The sequence below is a fragment of the Anabrus simplex genome, chromosome 1 (genome assembly GCF_040414725.1).
Source record: "Anabrus simplex isolate iqAnaSimp1 chromosome 1, ASM4041472v1, whole genome shotgun sequence".
In the NCBI taxonomy this organism is placed as follows: domain Eukaryota; kingdom Metazoa; phylum Arthropoda; class Insecta; order Orthoptera; family Tettigoniidae; genus Anabrus; species Anabrus simplex.
Genome location: NC_090265.1, coordinates 401861740 through 401881582, shown reverse-complemented (window position 1 = coordinate 401881582; position 19843 = coordinate 401861740). Strand labels below are relative to the sequence as shown.

At 44.2% G+C, this 19843-nt stretch overlaps 1 protein-coding gene across 1 annotated transcript in view; it reads left to right on the top strand.

Moving 5' to 3' along the window:
* The window catches only part of LOC136866587 (esterase FE4), a 147561-nt gene that overhangs the window by 41151 nt on the left and 86567 nt on the right, over positions 1-19843 (top strand). Inside the window, exons 3-5 of the mRNA XM_068226591.1 lie at positions 783-920; positions 2948-3110; positions 14448-14633. Coding sequence (XP_068082692.1) covers positions 783-920; positions 2948-3110; positions 14448-14633 — 487 coding nt within the window. The remainder of the gene's footprint in view (positions 1-782; positions 921-2947; positions 3111-14447; positions 14634-19843) is intronic.

Here is a 19843-nt window from a genome sequence, read left to right as displayed (position 1 = left end):
ACATTATCACCTGTGGCCTTTAGTTCCACAGAGGCCACTATGTCAGTTTCGCAGAACAGAGCCGTAGTGTTCCAGCAGACACGAGTTACCATCTCTACTCCACAATAAAAATACTATTTTCCAGTAGTGCCAGTGTTAATATCTGTTTTCCTCTTTCCTGACAGTAGGAAGTGCAGAAAGAGCACACAAACAAGGGCATTTCACACCCGCACGTACCTTCCCGTCCGCCTCTGTGGTGTAGTGGTTAGCGTGATTAGCTGCCACCTCCGGAGGTCCGGGTTCGATTCCTGGCTCTGCCACGAAATTTGAAAAGTGGTACGAGAGCTGGAACGGGGTCCACTCAGCCTCGAGAGGTCAACTGAGTAGAGGTGAGTTCGATTCCCACCTCAGCCATCCTGGAAGTGGTTTTCCGTGGTTTCCCACTTCTCCTCCAGGCGAATGCCGGGATGGTACCTAACTTAAAGCCACGGCCGCTTCCTTCCCTCTTCCTTGCCTATCCCTTCCAATCTTCCCATCCCCCTCCAAAAGGCCCCTGTTCAGCATAGCAGGCGAGGCCGCCTGGGCGAGGTACTGGTCATTCTCCCCAGTTGTATCCCCCGACCATGAGTCTGAAGCTCCGGGACACTGCCCTTGAGGCGGTAAGTCCGAGGGAAAAAGCCGACCCTGGAGGGTAAACAGATGATGATGACGTACCTTCCCAATGCAACGCAGCTCAAATGTAGACAACAAGAGTCTTATAAGTCACAGACTTGCAAGAACTGATATCTATTTTCTTCTTTCAGGACGCCAAACCACCTGAGCCATGGACAGGTGTTCGAGATGCTACGACGGAGAGTCAAATATGCACTCAATTTTCATTTCTGGAAAAGGCATTTTCAGGAAGTGAAGATTGCCTCTACCTCAACGTGTACACTCCACAGGTGAGAATCGTCCGAGCAGTGATTCGCAAATGATGCATTTTAAAACAAATTGCATGCTATGACTAGTCAGTGACCCAGATAGAATTCATTCATCGACCAACTGCACCAAACACCAGTATAGTTTATTCCTTGACTCAAGAATAAGGATCCATTTATGAAAATCAGAGATCCCAAACTTTTAGACTAGCGTACCACTAAAACAACATTATACTTTCACCGTACCACCAAGAAATATTACGGTGTTTTCAATGCTAAAATTTAAAATCCCATTTTTTCATCGCCTAATATTTAGTACCTAGTGATTATACAATTATATTCCAAAATGGTATTCAGATTATCTTCTTTCATTGGCAATAAAATAATTATAACATTATAAAAAATGAAATGGCGTATGGCTTTTAGTGCCGGGAGTGTCCGAAGACAAGTTCGGCTCGCCAGGTGCAGGTCTTTCTATTCGACACCCGTAGGTGACCTGCGCGTCGTGATGAGGATGAAATGATGATGAAGACAGCACATACACCCAGCCCCCGTGTCATTGGAATTAACCAATTAAGGTTAAAATCCCCGACCCAGCCGGGAATCGAACCCGGGACCCTCTGAACCGAAGGCCAGTACGCTGACCGTTCAGCCAACGAGTCGGACTATAACATTATAATTATGCATTAATAATGTATACATAACAGAATTATTTGGACTAAAAATTACAACTTGATGTGATTAATTATAAACATTATGTTAGTGTTCTTTTATTGCAGGAGTTCATTAATGTTAAACACAATAACTTGACTTGTTGGGCCTGACTAACCAAATACTGCTTCCTTATATCCAGTTCAATGTTTGTTCCTTTTATCTAAATCAATACCTGATTTATTCCTGTATTTGTTTTAACGTGCACAAGTGAAAGAAAATGCACTCTCGCGGAGATAATTTATGCTAAACACAAGCAGAAATTTTTAAATCAGAGGATATTTTCTTCGCCTCGCCAACCAAAAGTACGTTAAATGCATCTTCTTGAAACTGAAGAGATTAGGTTACCTAGAAGAATAATGGACTCTGCAATGGAGGGTAGGAGGAGTAGATGTAAACCAAGACATCGATGGTTGGACAGAGTTTTTAACGGTTTAAAGATAAGGGGTATAGAAGTAAGCGAGACCACGGAACTAGTTACAAACAGAGAATTGTAGCGGTAATTAGTAAATTAATAGGGGCTTGCATAACAGTCTACTGCAGGGCCTCTCAAACGCCCAAAATCTCACGCGTGCAGAGCGAGGCGCAAGAGCTCCGTGCAAGGTGCATCGCTGCCGCTCGGTATGGCTCGGATCAACGCTTCGTCTCTGGGCTACTCGGCTATGCTCGGCTCTACTCGGCTATACTCGGCTCAACTCAGCCAGGATTTGGAGCGCTACGGCGCAAGTGGGGGAGAGGGAGACAGGTGGAGCGAGCGAGACAGGCGTGGGGAAAGAGAGAGACAGCGCTATTGCTCCAAATCGAGGAGTGGGGGTCTGCACTCTGGTCAACCAAGCCAAGTCGTCTTTTGCACCGTGCACAGTGCATGCACCACGCGCATGCACCCTGAGAGGCCCTGGTCTACTGTATAATGAAGATGTAGCCTATGTACAATAATATGGCATCAGTTACACAGTTAGGGTATATACCTCCTTAATTGGTACTATCCAGGCGACAGGTGACCTGCATACCAACTTTAACGTTCCGAATGTGCTAACAATGAATGTGGAATTCTACTGGGCGCAGTTAATTGTATCGGGTATCACTTAGTACGCACCAGAGATATTCAACATGCCAAAAACGACATTATGTACCAACACCGTTGCTCGCCTTTCAAGAATCGATTAACTCACCCGGGACTGAACCTGCAGATTAAACCTGTAAATTCGAGACCATGAGACAGACTTTCTGCCAGTCCTCTGAGGCCGCTAACAGTATTAACCTATCAGTACGGTACTGAATACTAATTGGTATCGTGTGTTTACCTCATAATATGTAGTGTTCTTTTTGAAATATTCCAGTTACCCAAAAATGATCCCGCAGCGCCACTGTTGCCCGTTGTGTTTCTTATCCATGGTGGAGGATTTGTTTGTGGTACGGGAAACTCCGAGATGCACGGTCCAGACTTCTTGGTTGGAGAGGGACTTGTCATTGTGTCTCCCTCTTACCGAGTGGGAATACTGGGTGAGTATTCAGCACTTAATTAGGAAGTTAGAAACCTTTACCAAACAGTTGGTTCGTACTATTATTTTCCTCGTGCCGGGCTGAGTGGCTCAGACGGTTGAGGCGCTGGCCTTCTGACCCCAACGTGGCAGGTTCGATCTGGCTCAGTCCGCTTGTATTTGAAGGTGCTCAAATACGTCAGCCTCGTGTCGGTAGATTTACTGGCACGTAAAAGAACTCCGGCGGGACTAAATTCCGGCACCTCGGCGTCTCCGAAGACCGAACAAGTAGTTAGTGGGACGTAAAGCAAATAACATTATTATTATTTTCCTCGTTGGGTAGTTGTCTTTCTGTTTCCAAGGATGTATCGTAATATCAATATAATATTATATATAAATGGAATTATTAACTGAAATGACCGGAATTTGTGAGCCAGAGTTCACCTAAACGCACCCCTCGAATTTTGAAAGAGGATGATAATTCTCTCTACCAGGGCGTGCAGGTGAAGATGTGCACTGGTACAGGTACATCTGCTTCGGGGCTTACTGAACCCTCTCAAAACGATTAAACATGTAGGACATGCTCCAAGGTTCTCCAGTAACTTTTCTGCTAATTCTAAAATAAACTACATATGCTCTGACTTGTATCAGTGCATGGACACTTCATCAATACACAAAAATATACATTTTCACACTTAAAACATTAACAACTGCTGGAAGACTCCCAATGTACACTGAATCGTTCCAGAACAAAAGCAGTGAAAAACGACTGCATTGCCATTTGTAATGAGCCCGATTACCAATAGTTACAATGCATATAGTGTATATTTCCCATCACTGTTTTGTGTACCAACACAAATTGCTGGCTCTCGCCATCAACACATGGTATACCGCTTAAATACTCTACCTTTTTAAGCACAAACACTAACACCTCGTTTTGGAGCCGCTTTCGCTTACACAAACACACGCTGTTGTTCTATGCCTTAAAATCAGGCCATAGATGACCGATAGTTGCCAAGAGATATTGAAGACCGAGTACATGTACTAGATCAGTACACTAGAACAAGAGTTGTATAAGTATTTGTAAATTGTTCAAAACGAAATGGTTCCTAAGTAACTTGTATGCTGGACTTTTTTCTGGTGGGGGGGGGGGGGGGGAGCGATACCCGCTCCCTCCGCGCGACGATCGACTCCGACATGCTATTAGTTCTAAGAAGAAAAAGATAGCAGAGAGGAGTGAGCGTGTGATACTACAGGAGTAGTCCCCATGCTCAGCACATTACCAGGCCAGATGTGGTGATGGGTATCGATAGCGGTGTAATCGGGTAATAAGGGTGAGGACAAAACCACATAGGCGGAAATAGAAAGATGCCTACATGTAAAACCTCACATTTTGTAGATAGCACATGGAAGGATGTGGACTGGAAGATTCCAGGTTATGCTCGTGAGGAGTATGTATCATGCGCAAGTCATGTCCATTACCCGCAAAGTTTTTTCGGGTTTCGGGGGGGGGGGGTGGCGATTGACTCTAATCCACATCGCCTCCGACATGCTATTAGTTCTAAGAAGAAAACGATAGCAGGGAGGATTGGGAGTGTGATATTACTGGAATATCTGCCTGTCCCCATGCTGTTATCAGGCCAGATGTGGTGATGGGTATCAATAACGGTGTAATCGTGAAATAAGGGTCAGGGAAAAGCACATAGGCGGAAATAGAAAGATGCCAACATCTGACATTTTGTAAATAGTACATGCAAGGATGTGGTTCTGGAGAGGTCCAGGTAATTGCATTAGTTGGGAATAGGTATCATGCACAAGTCATTAGCCTATTCCTCGCCAGTCCAGTTATTCAGGGTATCAGTCCTTCTGGGCACTGCTGTGACTAGCGCGGGCGTTACCGGTTGCCGAGCCATTCAGCAATAGCCTGTAGGGTCTGTCGCACCGCTCGAACCCATTGGAGTCCCTCGTACCCCGTCTCTGATCGCGGAGAATGAGGCCAAGCCGGCCAAGACGGAGACCTGCTGGACGGATGAGTGTCGTGGCACCGGGCCTCTGTCCTCTCTGTCCGGGCCATGACCCGGAACACAGGGCAACTGCGATGAGAGACCGGGTGGCCCGACGCGCAGTTGGTGCACATCGCAGCCCCCCTAACTGAAGCGCATGTCGTGTAATGGTGATCACCACCACAGTGGTTGCACTTCACTTGGAGCTCACAGCTAACCTGACGATGGTCCCACCTCAGACAGCGGAAATACTGCAAGAGCTGCTGAGCGGGACGTCCAGATCTCACCTGACTGCCGCTACCCACTGAGGTCCTCTCCTGACTGGCTCCTCACTCGACTGCCTTCCTGGGAGCAGTCCTGGGTTGCGGCTGGGTGGCCCTCTCCTGGTGGGCCAACGTCGACTTCTTCCTCCTGGTCCGGGAGCGGCGTCTACTTCCTGGTGGTGGCGGTCCCTTCTCTGCAGGGGAAGAGGCCCCGGCCCGGGGTGACCGTGGTGTAGCTGTTGGCTCCGCTGCAGCATCGGCTTCTCCCTCCTCCTGGTGGCGTCAGTCGTTGCTGCCACCTTGTTCCATTCCCTGTGGGGCGCGCATCGATGTATGCATCATGAACCAGGCGCTAGCAGGCCGTGCTTGAGTAGTCTCTGAACGCCCGGGCGCGTCCGTCTCCGCAACACCTTCCGCCGTTCGGGTCGCCTTCTTTGTCTGCGCCTGGGTGGTGGGCCTTCCTTGGGTGGCCCGGGCGGTTGGTGGACGTTCTTGGTTGGCGGCCTTGTCGGTTTGCATGTACTTTATGAAGTACAGCTTCCTTTTTTTTTTGTTATTGGCTTTACGTCGCACCGACACAGACAGGTCTTATGGCGACGATGGGATAGGAAAGGCCGAGGAGTTGGAAGCGGCCATGGCCTTCATTAAGGTACAGCCCCAGCGTTTGCCTGGTGTGAAAATGGGAAACCATGGAAAACCATCTTCAGGGCTGCCGACGGTGGGATTTGAACCCGCTATCTCCCGTATGAAAGCTCACAGCCGCGCGCCCCTAACCGCACGGCCAAGTCGCCCGGTGAAGTACAGCTGTTCGACTTGCGTCGCGCCGTTACGACGCCCGGGAGCGTCGCCGTCCTCCTCGGTCCTCGGCTCCGGGAGGGCCAAGAAGCGTGGGTTCGTGCCGACCTGCTTGTGCTTCTGCCTCCTGGCGGTCGGCGTGGTCGCCGTCCGCAGCGTAGGGGCAGCTGTCTTCTGTCTGGGGACGTCCTCCAGCCTCCTCCCCTCACCGACCAGGCAAACGGACAGCCTGCCATGTCTCGGACAGTCGTCTTTCGTAGAAGTCGACCCACTCCTGACTCGGCGGGTGGATGATGACCCCCCAGTAAACGGCCAGGTCCACGTCCCCGATCACACCGCCCGTCGCTCGGAGCGCCGTGAGGATGAGGTTTGTCTCCAGTTCCAGCTAACGCCCTTTCCGTAGAAAACCAATAGGGCCGGCAGGGCTAGTTCGGCACGTTCCGTCCTCTCCGAGTCTGCCTTCACCCATTTCACTACGTACTCCAGCTCCTCCTGTTTGGCCGCGCTGTTGCCTGCCATTCTGTTCGTACCTGAAACGAGAGAAATAGCACTGAAAAGTGCTTCCTGTAATGCTCTTGTGTGCTCTTAAAAGTGCACAAACTCAGACAAATGTTGCTCCTTCCTGTTTGTACTGATAAGTACTATGTACAGTTGACTGACTAGTACTTGGGAAGTACAAATATCCTGGCAAGGAGAGTGACTCAGAGGGAAGAACGTACAGTACGTCCTCTCGTCCTGTTTCGTCGAAGAAATCCTTCCAAAATTCCAAAACTCTGAAGTCTCTTAAGCCAAACAATAGTTTTAAAACTTATAACCTGATACCATGCCTTTGCTGGTAGGACCTAGTGTTTACAGTGCATTATGTCTTCTGGTATAGGCTAGAGCAATTTTGTTTCTTTCATTGATCTGTCTCAGTCTTATCCTTGGCTTTGACAATATGAAAGTGACTGAGGTATGAGTGATGCTAGTAATGCCATTCCTTGTGCAGCCAGTCCCTGTTATGGATGGTGTGAAAATGTTGCTCATAGGGCCGGTTGGTGCATGCATTTCAGTGGGCTTGGCAGACTGATACGTAATAGCAACTTCTGGCTCGGTGAGGAAAGCAACGGGAAACTACCTCACTCCTCATTTTCCTGGTACGCCTCTTCAGTGATGCCTAGGCCACCTATGACAGCTGATGGCAGAGCTGTTGAGGATCCAACCAGCCTTAGGGCTGAAGACTGAACATACACATACATAACCTGATACCATACGGCTCATAACGACGATGTCGAATAATAATAATAATAATAATAATAATAATAATAATAATAATAATAATAATAATAATAATAATAATTTAATAATAAAATAGGCCACGTACATACCAAGCAGGTGGCTGCGTGGTTTGGGTCACGTAGCTATCAGCTTGTATTCGGGAGATGGTGGGTTCGAACCAACTGTCGGCAGCCTTGAAGATAGTTTTCCGTGGTTTCCCATTTTCACACCAAGAAAATGCTGGGGCTGTGCCTTAATTAAGGCCACGGCTGCTTTCTTCCAACTCCTAGCCCTTTCCTATCCCACCGTCGCCATAAGATCTATCTGTGTCGGTGCGACGTAAAGCAAGTTGAAAAGAAAACCTACGTAGCTAAGTTAGTTGGGCAATCGCTTTCAGTCTTCAAGGTAGTAGAATCGAATCTGGCGTAGTAAATTGGCATTGAGGGTGCTTGAATGTAAATGTTACGTGTGTTAGGCATTTAGCCCGAAGGCTGGTTTGATCTTCAACATTAGGACATCAGCTGTCCCATATGCTTTTTTTTTTTTTTTTTTTTTTTTTTTTGCTAGGGGCTTTACGTCGCACCGTGTCCCATATGCGTCACTGAAGATGCATGCTAAGGAAATGAGGTTAAGGTAGTTTTATTTTTGTTTCCTCACCGACCCAGAAATTCTATTACATAAATCATTCTGTTAAGCCCATTGAAATTCACACGCCAACCGGTCCTATGAGGAACATTTCCACATCATTTATAACAGGGACTGACTGCATAATGAATAGCCTTACTAGCATCGCACATATCTCAGTCACTTTCATATCATCAGAGCCAAGGATGAGACTGATACAGATCAATGAAATTAATAACAAATTTGTTACCAAATTTGTCACTGTAAACGCTAGGTCTCGCCAGTAATGGCACTAAATGTTGTTACCGCTCATTAGGAAACCGCTTTTCAGGGAAACATTATTTTATTAATTATTATCACTATTATTGAAAATAATAATAATAATAATAATAATAATAATAATAATAATAATAATAATAATAATAATAATAATAATAATAATAATAATAACTAGCTAAAACCCGGCAAGACATGACGGTCAAATATTTATTGAGGATTTTCTTAAATATGACATTCCTTGTACTTTAAGCTTTTTACAAATTTCTCTATGTCACACCGACACAGATAGGTCTTACGGCGGCGATGAGGTAGGGAATTTGTAGAAGTGGGAAGGAAGCGACCGTAGCCTCAATTAAGGTACAGGCCTGGCGTATAAAATTTTTAAATAGGAAACCCCGCAATGCCATCTTCAGGGCTGCCGACAGTGGGGTTTGAACCCACTACCTCCCGAATGCAAGCTGATAGCTACGTGACCCAAACCTCGCAGCCACTTGCTCGGTGCATTCCTTGTGCAATTAGGCTACCTCTTGGAAGTATTGCAAATTGAAAATATCGCTGTCTTTACATTGCAACATTTAACTGGTCATGACCGGAAACCGGCTGACGTAAACAGAGACGTTCATGTCCCTTGAGGTTTACTGATCGCGATACAAAATGTCAAGCGAATTGTAAATCGATGGCTTTTGAAAGAAAATAAAAGTATTTTATCGAATGTTAAGTCAATTCGAGGGATTAGAGCTCTCTTTCCACCTTTATCTCCAACTAAACAATTTTCGTACATACTTCTTAAAATTAGGCCCTAAACTGGTTCTGTTGAGGCTATTTCTGTCCACGATACTGATATAACATGAAGCCTTATACTGAAGCTCTTTTGTATTATATATCCTTGTTACGGAAATATCGTGAAACAGAGAGGTGTAAGAAGGTGCCGAGGTGAATGGGCGGATAAGGAAACGAGCGGAGCATAAGTTAAAGCACAAAATTTTGAAATTTTATTTCTTTCTTCTTTATCAAATTTTAAAATGTGATTGATAGACGATTTGGAACGAGTAACAAATGAGCCCGTAAGCTCTGATAACAACAGTGGACTATAAGTCCAAAAATCAGGCACAATAACTAGAGAGAATTGTTAACAAGATAATATATAACGTAAGAGCGTTATGGCTCTGAACAGGTTAACTATTATAAGAGCATTTTCGCTCCACCAATTTTACATCCTAGGAGACTGACCCCTAAACGTTACTACAGTCCAGCCTCTCAGAGGAACAAGCTTCTTACAAAATTATGCCTGATAGACTTCAAATACTGTGTTTACAGTCACTTCTGCTCAACAGTCTTTTACACACTCGTCTATCAATAATTACAATTTAAACGGGGGGCAATGAGTGCCCACACTAAATGGTCTCAATGTAAAGAATAAAAGGTTTAACATGATCGGCCATCACCAACTTGCACTTGCACTCCTTTTAGAAAACTCTTAACACCTTAAATGGGCTTATGGCCCGAAGTTGCAGAGACTAAGTCTATACTACAGAGGGGTGACAGAAATATTAAATGTCAAAAATGAGTTAAGAATTTAGAGGTTTAGAAAATTGTAGTCACCGTATACCAAGTTGAATGGAAATCAATAGAGGTAATCACACGTTGTTCCCTTAGTTTACATGTTTCCCAGCGGGGATTTGAACAGAGTCCTCAGACTTGCCGAAAATCTACATTCAAACAATGACTTTAGAACATTACATTAAGCAAATACGTTAGAAACCTTCCCCTCAAGCTATCTGCCTGGAGCTATCACATGTTAAAAATTTACGCCATTACGTTGAGTTGTTAGGCCTTCTGAACGCCGACCTGCATCCGGTGCCTCCGAATTGCTCGCCGTAATCATTAGACCGGAGCGATGAAGATGACAATACGGCCCTAAAGAGCCCAGCTTTTATAGGATCTCCGAGAGGATGTTTCCAGAACTCTGTACATATAGGCTGGATGCCTGTGCACACCTCCAATTTTAATTGGCTAGAGAAGATATACAAAAATTCCTGATTGGTTAATAACTAAGGAAGAAGGAAGCCGTAGGAGTGTTGACAACTTTACACATGAAGAAAATAATCTTGACAAACTTAAGATTTGCCACCTTCAAACAATTGAAATTCCCTTAAGAATTAATTGTCTTTAATCCCGTCAGAGGGGGCACTTAGGCCGATGGTAGAGACATCTAATGGTTGAAAGTCCAAGTATCTTGTATTACACTAGTTTCAGTTTCATGGCACAGATAGCCTTATAGAACTAGCGCAGTTTAACAGAACGGAGAAGGGGTACCCCCGGTACAACTCTGAATGTTTTCAGAGTGCTCCCGGGACCATAGATAAAAATGCATTTTTGGCATTTGTCTTTTTTTTTTTTTTTTTTTTTTTTTTTTTTGAGCACGTCAATGATGTCATTAATAATTGAAAGTTGTTTCTGGTGTGTTATGACTACCATGTCGGCCAAATGAAAATTGATAATTAGCACATTAGTATGACACGGAGGATCGACTCACTTCGCTAACTACCGAAATGGAAGAAGTTCAGTGTTAAAATACGACTCAAGCTAACAAATATAGGGAGAGACGACATGGCGAAGGAAATATTTAAATTTATCCGAAATCACTTCAGGCTAGCAAATATAGGGAGAACTACGGAAGAGACAGTAAAATTAAGCTGAACACCTTCTTCTCGGCCAAGCGACTCGCTACAACACAGGCTGAAGAAGCCGAAGTACAGCTGACAAGGAAGGCGTCTGACTGCGCTTGCGGGCTTATCCACTTCCACCTCCTCTGTCGTGCTATGTGCTTCAGCAAACTCACGGTTCAGGCGGCCGTGAGGTACTGGCGAGCGCTTTGCCCAATCAGAATACTACATTTTCCTTTAATAATTTAAAAATACACGGCAAGAAATGTTTATGCTCTTAAAGACACACTGAAAAGGGCTTTCGTCAGAATGCTCTACGATGTCAATCGGTGGAGCCGTTCTCTCAAACTCGCAGTTACAAAAATATGCCTAGTGTTTTAAATGTATAAATAATAATAACATAATAATTATAAATAATTATAATAAATATGCCTGGACTTTAAATTGTTGTAGCGTATAAATGTTTCACTTAGACTAATTTCTCTCAGTTTTGATCGTCAAGAAAATCCCTTTCGAGGTACGTTTTTGAAGTATGGAAATCACGTCTAAAATGGACGAGCGAGAACGTTTAGAGATATCATGAGCTCAGCCCAAAATATCTTTTAACGCAGAATATGTCTTTCCACAGGACTTTCTTTCTTTCATTCTTAATCTGTTTACTTTCCAGGGTTGGCTTTTCCCTCGGACTCAGCGAGGGATCCCACCTCTACCGCCTCAAGAGCAGTGTCCTGGAGTTTCACGCTTTGTGTCGGGGGATACAACTGGGGAGGATGACCAGTACCTCGCCCAGGCGGCCTCACCTGCAATGCTGAACAGGGGCCTTGTGGGGGGATGGGAAGAAGGAATAGACAAGGAAAAGAGAAGGAAGTGGCCGTGGTCTTAAGTTACGTATCATCCCGGCATTTGCCTGGAGGAGAAGTGGGAAACCACGGAAAACCACTTCCAGGATGGCTGAAGTGGGAATCGAACTCATCTCTACTCAGTTGACCTCCTGAGGCTGAGTGGACGCCGTTCCAGCCCTCGTACCACTTTTCAAATTTTCGTGGCAGAGCCGGGAATTGAACCCGGGCCTCCGGGGGTGGCAGCTAATCACACTAACCACTACACCACAGAGGCGGAGTCCACAAGACTTATTTATCAAAAGCTAGACACGGACAGTGGTTTCCTCAGCCATACGGTGCATGGGTGCACTCGTCCTTGGCCACAGTAACCATAAATCACTGTTAATTATAACTTCAGAGAGTGAAAAGTAAATATATATGTATTACATTTTTCGTTTATATATTTATGTATTTTAAGTATTGTTTTGGCAAATAATTGTTGTATTAGAATAAAATACAAACGAGCTCTATCGGAGGTAAGGCCACAAGATTCATGTCGTAGAACAGGTCTTCCTGGCGGAAATGAGTAGATCGAAGTCGATGTAATAAATAAATAAATAAATAAATAAATAAATAAATAAATAAATAAATAAATAAATAAATAAATAAATAAATCACGTATGATCTGCATTTGGGGCTGTCTCTATAGATTCTTTATGTAGACATTTCTTAAGTGATATCAAAGAAGTTGGAAATGTTTCAAACCTCACACTTGGTAAATTATTCCAATCCGTAACTCCTGTCCATATAAACGAATATTGGCCCACTTTGTCTTGTTTGAATTCCCCAATAATGTTTTTCCACAATTCATATTGTGAACTTTCCTAATTTTAAAAAATCCATACAAGCTTATTCCTCTGTTACTGCCATTCCAAGCCATCTCTCCACTGACAGCACGGAACATTCTACATAGTCGAACTGTTCGTCTCCTTACACCTAAGTCTTCCCAACCCGAATGTAACATTTTCTTAACAATACACGTTTGTCGGAAATCACCCAGAACAAATCTTACTGCTTTCCTTTGGATATTTTCCAGTTCTCGAATCAAGTAATCACTAGAACCATGCTGTAATTGGGGGTCTTACCAGTGACTTAAACGCTCTCTCCTTTACATCCGTACACAAATCATAAATACCCTAATAAACATAATGAAGAGATCTCTAGCGTTTATTTACAATCCAGTACAATGAATACCTTTCCTTATATTAACACCTACGTACTGTACTTACAGTGATCCCCATGAGTTACTCTCACTCCATCCACATAATTAAAACTGTGAGGACTTTTCCTCTTGATGAACCTTACAACCTGACTTTTATCCACGTTTATCATCATATCTTTGCCCGCTGTCCATCTCACAACTTTGTTAAGGTCTCTTTGCAGTTGCTCACAATCCTGTAACTTCTTTATTACTCCATACAGTGCATCATCCGCAAAAAACCTTATCTGTGATTCTTTACTTACATAATTTTTATAAAATACAGATGTCCAATAATACTGCTTTGCAGGATACCCTCTGAATCATTACAGGATCATCTACTATAATTTTCTGAGTTCTATTCAGTCACTATTTTGTCAAATCGAGTAGCCCTCATTTTAAAAATAATCTTCCAAGGCCAAACCTTTCAAAGGCTTTGGATAGGTAAATAGCAATCTGAATCTAAAATATCTGCTATATCATGCCTGAATCCTACAGGTTGAGCCTCACAGGAATAACCTGTCCGAAATCCGGAATGCCTTCTATCAAACCATTTAATAATTTCACAAACGTGTCCCAGAAATAATGTTTTTCCACAGCTTACATGCAACACATGTCAAGCTAACTGGCCTGTAAATTATCTGCTTTATATTTATCATACTTTGCTTTGTACACTGGGGCTACTATAGCATCTCTCCATCCAATTGGTATAGTTCCTGATGCGAAAAGTAATCAAATAGTTCAGATATTGTACAATATGGTAACTCATATCTTTTAGCATATCCTCAGAAATCTTATCGATTCCAGCTGCTTTTCTATTTTTTCAACATTTGTATTTTGTTGAAAATATCCTTGTTATCATAGGTACATGTCAGTACTTAGCTTGTATGTCACAATATTTATTGAATATCATTCCAAAGTTACATTGACTGTCATTCTATCTGTTACTGAGTAAACTGCAATGCGCTAAATAATGAAGAGGCCCGTTGGAGAACGGTCTAATTGATGACAGGCCGATGGTGTTTTGAACGTTGGTGAGGTTTATGAATGTTATTCTCATGGTGGTTGGTGCCCGTATGGAGACATCTAAATTGAATTGTTTCTTGATACGACCGAACAGTTGTGGGGCGCAGTAGAAGTGCGGGGCTGTCTACCTTCTTGCGCATCATGTACTCTCCGGCACGTCCTGCTGCGGACTTCTTGAGCTTACTCGATTCCTTAGATTTCCCTCTATCCTCCTGAATGCGTTTACGGTAGTTTATGTCTATTTTGAACAGAAAATGTGTAGATATTCACGAAAAGTACTTTGTTTGGTTTTACCGAAGCGTATTTAATTACTGTTCATAGTGATTTTGCTATATATTTCTCTAAGAGGAACATGTACTTTTCACAGGTTTCCTGAGTGTGGACGGCCCCGCGTGTCCTGGTAACATGGGCCTCAAGGACCAGGTGGCAGCGCTACGCTGGACTCAACAGAACGTCGCCAAGTTCGGCGGAGATCCCAACAATGTAACCATCATGGGGTGCAGTGCTGGAGCAGCATCGGTACACTATCATCTACTGTCCCCAATGTCCAAAGGTAAAATAGTAATTTGTCACTGTAATGCTAGGACAGGGTAATAGTCCGACTATTTGACCGAATTGTTACCATAAAGATCTACAGTATTGAGAAGCTTACGGGTACCATTCCCCACCGAATCAGGGGATTTCCCTTATTAATGGTCGGGGTGCTTGTGTTTGTCACAGTACACACTCACAACAATACAACACAACACACCCCATCACACTAACAACCACCATGCAAAAACGCAGTAGTGGAATAGGATTGGAGTCAGGAAGGACATGGCCAAGACCACATGTTTGAATCCATCACGGTAAGGGAAAATGCGTGGAAGAAGAAAAAATGAAATGGCGTATGGCTTTTAGTGCCGGGAGTGTACGAGGATAAGTTCGGCTAGCCAGATGCAGGTCTTTTTCATTTGACACCCGTAGGCGACCTGCGCGTCGTGATGAGGATGAAATGATGATGAAAACGACACCCAGCCCCCGTGCCAGTGAAATTAACCAATTATGGTTAAAATTCCCGACCCTGCCGGGAATCGAACCCGGGACCCCTGTGGCCAAAGGCCAGCACGCTAACCATTTAGGAGCCGGACGGTGGAAGAAGAAACGGTAGGACATTAACAACGTGACCCAGCTCGAAACGACAGCGGGTTGCGGCCACGTGGTCAGCCAATGTGTACAGCCTACAGGTTAGAGCAGTGGTTCCCAAAGATTTTCTACTCAAAATCACCACTGAGATCCTTGACCCTTCCGTGCTTTCAGACAACCCACAAGAAGGGCCTAACATCCAGGTTAATCGAATCCACAAGGAGAAGTGGTTATCATAATAGTTGCATAAAGAGGCTTCACATCAAGATCGGCCCTCCCACAAGGACAGGGAACGATTACTGAAAACAATACAGTTAACGTTTAATTTAAACCCAAAGAAACGAACGGAGCTCTATCGAGTTCACGGCCGGAAGTTTTATGTCAGGTAGTGTCAAACTAACGTATCTAGTCAGTATCAGGGGCGTACGTATAGCGTGAGATTGGGGGACAAATTCCCCACCCCCACCCCCACAAAATGTTGAAGTTTAGAACTTTTTATTAATTGCGACAACCATGTAAATGAAGATTTTATGTAGGTCATTGTTTTCCTTTTAATTTAAACTACGCATTTTCTAACAATGTGTTGATAATTGAGGAGTTGGATGCAATAACAGCGTAAGTAGACTTACGTTATTTGGAGAAACAGAAGCTTGAAGTTTATAAATGTTCTGAGTTAAAAGTAAGTAGTATAATAGACGGGTTCGGCGGCCTCCTCCTCCTCCGGCTCTCGGGAGAGGCCTCCTCCTCAGCCAGTGGCCTCTCACCTCCTCCTCAGCCAGTGGCCTCCCAGTGGCCACCTCCTCCTCCTCCTCAGCCAGTGGCCTCCCAGTGGCCTCCTCCACCTCAGCCAGAGGCCTCTTCCAGTGCTGCCAACTTAACCTAACTAGCGCGAGATAAACAAAGCCACGTGCTTTTTGACAGACAACAACGCACCGCTAACCTCAGTACTGCCATCTTGACGGGCCTAAACCTCAGTAGTGCCAACTTAACCTCACAAGCGCGAGGTAAACAAAGCCACGTGCTTTTTGACAGCCACGTGCTTTTTGACAGATTTGTAAACAAAGCCACGTGCTTTTTGACAGCTGTCATCGACAACAACGCATCGCAAACCTCAGTACTACCATCTTGACGGGCCTAAACCCCAGTAGTGCCAACTTAACCTAACTAGCATGAGGTAAACAAAGCCACGTGTTTTTTGACAGCCACGTGCTTTTTGACCGATTTGTAAACAAAGCCACGTGCTTTTTGACAGACAACAACGCATCGCTAACCTCAGTACTGCCATCTTGACGGGAATAAACCTCGGTGGTACCAACTTAACCTAACTAGCTCGAGATAAACAAAGCCACGTGCTTTTTGACAGCCACGTGCTTTTTGACAGCTGTCATCCGCCATCTTTAAACTACAGAGCGCTGTGCTGCCCTCTTTCGTCACCTGTCATCGGCAGTGCTGCCATCTTGGCGGGCCTAAACCTTAGTGCTACCAACTTAACCTCACTAGCTCGAGATAAACAAATACACGTGCGTTTTGACAGCCACGTGCTTTTTTGACAGCTGTCATCCGCCATCTTTAATCCATAGAGCACAGTGCTGCCCTCTTTAGCTACTTACCTTTGAAATGTGGTGGCGGATAATTTGAAAAATGCTTTTTGACAGCAGCCATCTTGCATCGCAAACCTCAGTGCTGCCCTCTTTAGCTAGATACCTGTGGTAGCAGACAATTCCACGTGACAGCAGCCATCTTTAATCAAGAGAGCACCGTGCTGCCCTCTATGTGGTGGCGGCAAATTCCACGTGCTCTTGTTTGGAAACAAACTCACGTGCTTTTTTGACAGCTACCATCCACCATCTTTAATCAACAGAGCACAGTGCTGTACTCTTTAGCTAGATACCTTTGAAATGTGGTGGCGGCAATTTGAAAAATTCTATGTGCTCTTGTTGGGAAACAAAGCCACGTGCTTTTTTGACAGCTGTCATCCGCCATCTTTAATCAATAGAGCACCGTGCTGCTATCATGCGGGCAATTTCATCACCTATCACCCGCCATCTTTAATCTACAGAACACCGTGCTGCCCTCTTTATGGCTACTACCTTAAGCATGTAGTAGCGGGCAATTTGAAAAGTTCTGTTAGCTATCATCCGCCATCTTTAATCAAGAGAGCACCGTGCTGCCATCTTTAGCTAGATACCTTTGAAATGTGGTGGCGGCAAATTGAAAAATTCCACATGCTCTTGTTTGGAAACAAACTCACGTGCTTTTTGACAGCTACCATCCGCCATCTTTAATCAACAGAGCATAGTGCTGCCCTCTTTAGTTTGAAATGTGGTGGCGGCAAATTCTACATGCTCTTGTTTGGTAAACATAGCCACGTGCAGCTATCATCCGCCATCTTTGAGCACCGTGCTGCCCACTTTATCGCAGTAGATGTAAATTCGTCACCTGTCATACGCAGTGCTGCTATCTTTAGCTAGATACCTTTGAAATGTGGTGGTGGATAATTTAAAAAGAAAAATTCTACAGCAGTCCTCTCTCGACGCTAATTGCATAAGATGGCGGCTATACATGACTCCTTAAGGGTGCTTACGCAAGATGGCTGCTATACACAGGTTCTTATGAGACGCCCTTGGGATGCTTGCGCAAGATGGTGGTTATACAAGGCTCCTTATGAGACACCCTAGTGATGCTTGCGCAAGATTGCGGTTGCTCTTATGAGGCGGCTTAAGGGTCCTTGCACAAGATGGCTAGAGACGCCCTAAGGATGCTTGCGCAAGATGGCGGACACAAGATGGCGGCTATACACGTCTCCTTATGAGACGCCTTAAGGGTGCTTGCGCAAGATGGCTGCTGCTCTTAGCTTAGAGGCTAACGTGTCGTGCTAGTTCGATTCATTAAATTTAGGGCTTAAATGCAAAATGTTAAATATCTCGAAAGCAGTGCACCGTAGAGCAAAACGGACAAAATTTTTCTGCCTAATACCTAGGTTCGCAGTATGAGGAACAAGAAAATCATAGTCTAATGATGGGATCAACGGTTCGGTTCCTACTTAGGCCCTTTGGCATTTGCTCTGTTTTAGCTTGTATTGAAGCGAGTCTTCGTAACATGATCAGGTTTAGCTATGGTAGAGAGTATGACGTGCCGTGCAGGTTCGATTCATTAAATTTGGAGGCTTAAATGCAAAATGTTAAATATCTCGAAAACGGACAAAAATTTTCCGCCTAATACGTAGGTTCGTAGTATCAGGAACAAGAAAAAACATAGTCTATTGATGAGATCAACGGTTCGATTCCTACTTAAGCCCTTTGGCATTGGCAGCTATCTATTTCTACAAGATGGTGGCTGCTCTTATGAGACACAAGATGGCTTGAGACGTCCTAGGGATGCTTACGCAAGATGGCGGACACAAAATGGTGACTATACATAGCTCCTTATGAGACGGCCTAGGGGTGCTCGCACAAGATGGCGGCTACTCTGATGAAGAAAGCTAGCTTAGAGGCTACTGCGCAAGATAACAGCTGCTGTTATGCATGCGGTGGAGGGCAATTTGAAATTCTATGTGCTTAATCAACAGAGCACCCTGCTGCCCTCTTTAGCTGAAATGTGGTGGTGGATAATTTGAAAAATTCTTTTGACAGCTATCATCTTTAAAAACAACGGCGACTATACATAGGCTGTTAAGGCCTTATCATTCTCCTCCTCCTCCTCCTCCTCCTCCACCTCCTTCTCTACCTCCTCCTCCGCCTCTTATGTCAAGGCATAGCTTTATATCGAACAAGTTTAAACCTGCATCGCGAAGGCAAGCGTGTGCAGCGATAACATTATTGTGCATGTGTAGACTTTCGAAGCATAAGAAGAGTAGAATCAAACGCTGTACTCGATACGACATGTGATCAGAACATTGATTGATGCGTTCAGAAAAACAAAATAAGTGATCAAGACTAGAATCGAACAATGTACTCAATACATCATGTGTTTAGAATATGTCAGGGGATACGCTTGTTCTAAGAAGATCAGATTGAAACATAACAAGACTAGAATAGAACACTGTAATCGATGTTGTTAACTTCAACATGTGATCAGAACATTGATTGATGCGTTCAGAACACAAAATAAGTGATCATGACTAGAATCGAACACTGTACTCCATACAACATGTGATCAGAACATTGATCGATGTGTTCAGAACACGAAATAAGTGATCAAGACTAGAATCGAACACTGTACTCAATACAACATGTGTTTAGAACATGTTAGGGGGTACCCTTGTTCTAAGAAGATCAGAATGAAACATAACAAGACTAGAATCGAACACTGTAATCGATGTTGTTAACCTCAACATATGATCAGAACATTGTTTGATGTGTTCAGAGCAAAAGTACAATTTTGATGATTTGCGCAGCTAACTCGCTCGGTAAACGATATAGCCAAAGTATAACTTCAAATTATTTACCTTCCATCATTCGTCTTGTGTGTAAAAATCAGTCGAACAAGTTATCGCATAAACATGGCTGAAAAAAAAAATCGTGATAGGGTATGGAACCTAGGGGTTACATCTTGTCAGAAGAGCAAAAAGGATGAAAGGACTCTTCCTCCTCCTTACCGCACATTCCTTGGCTAAAGGGCTAATGGGCTAAAGGGCTA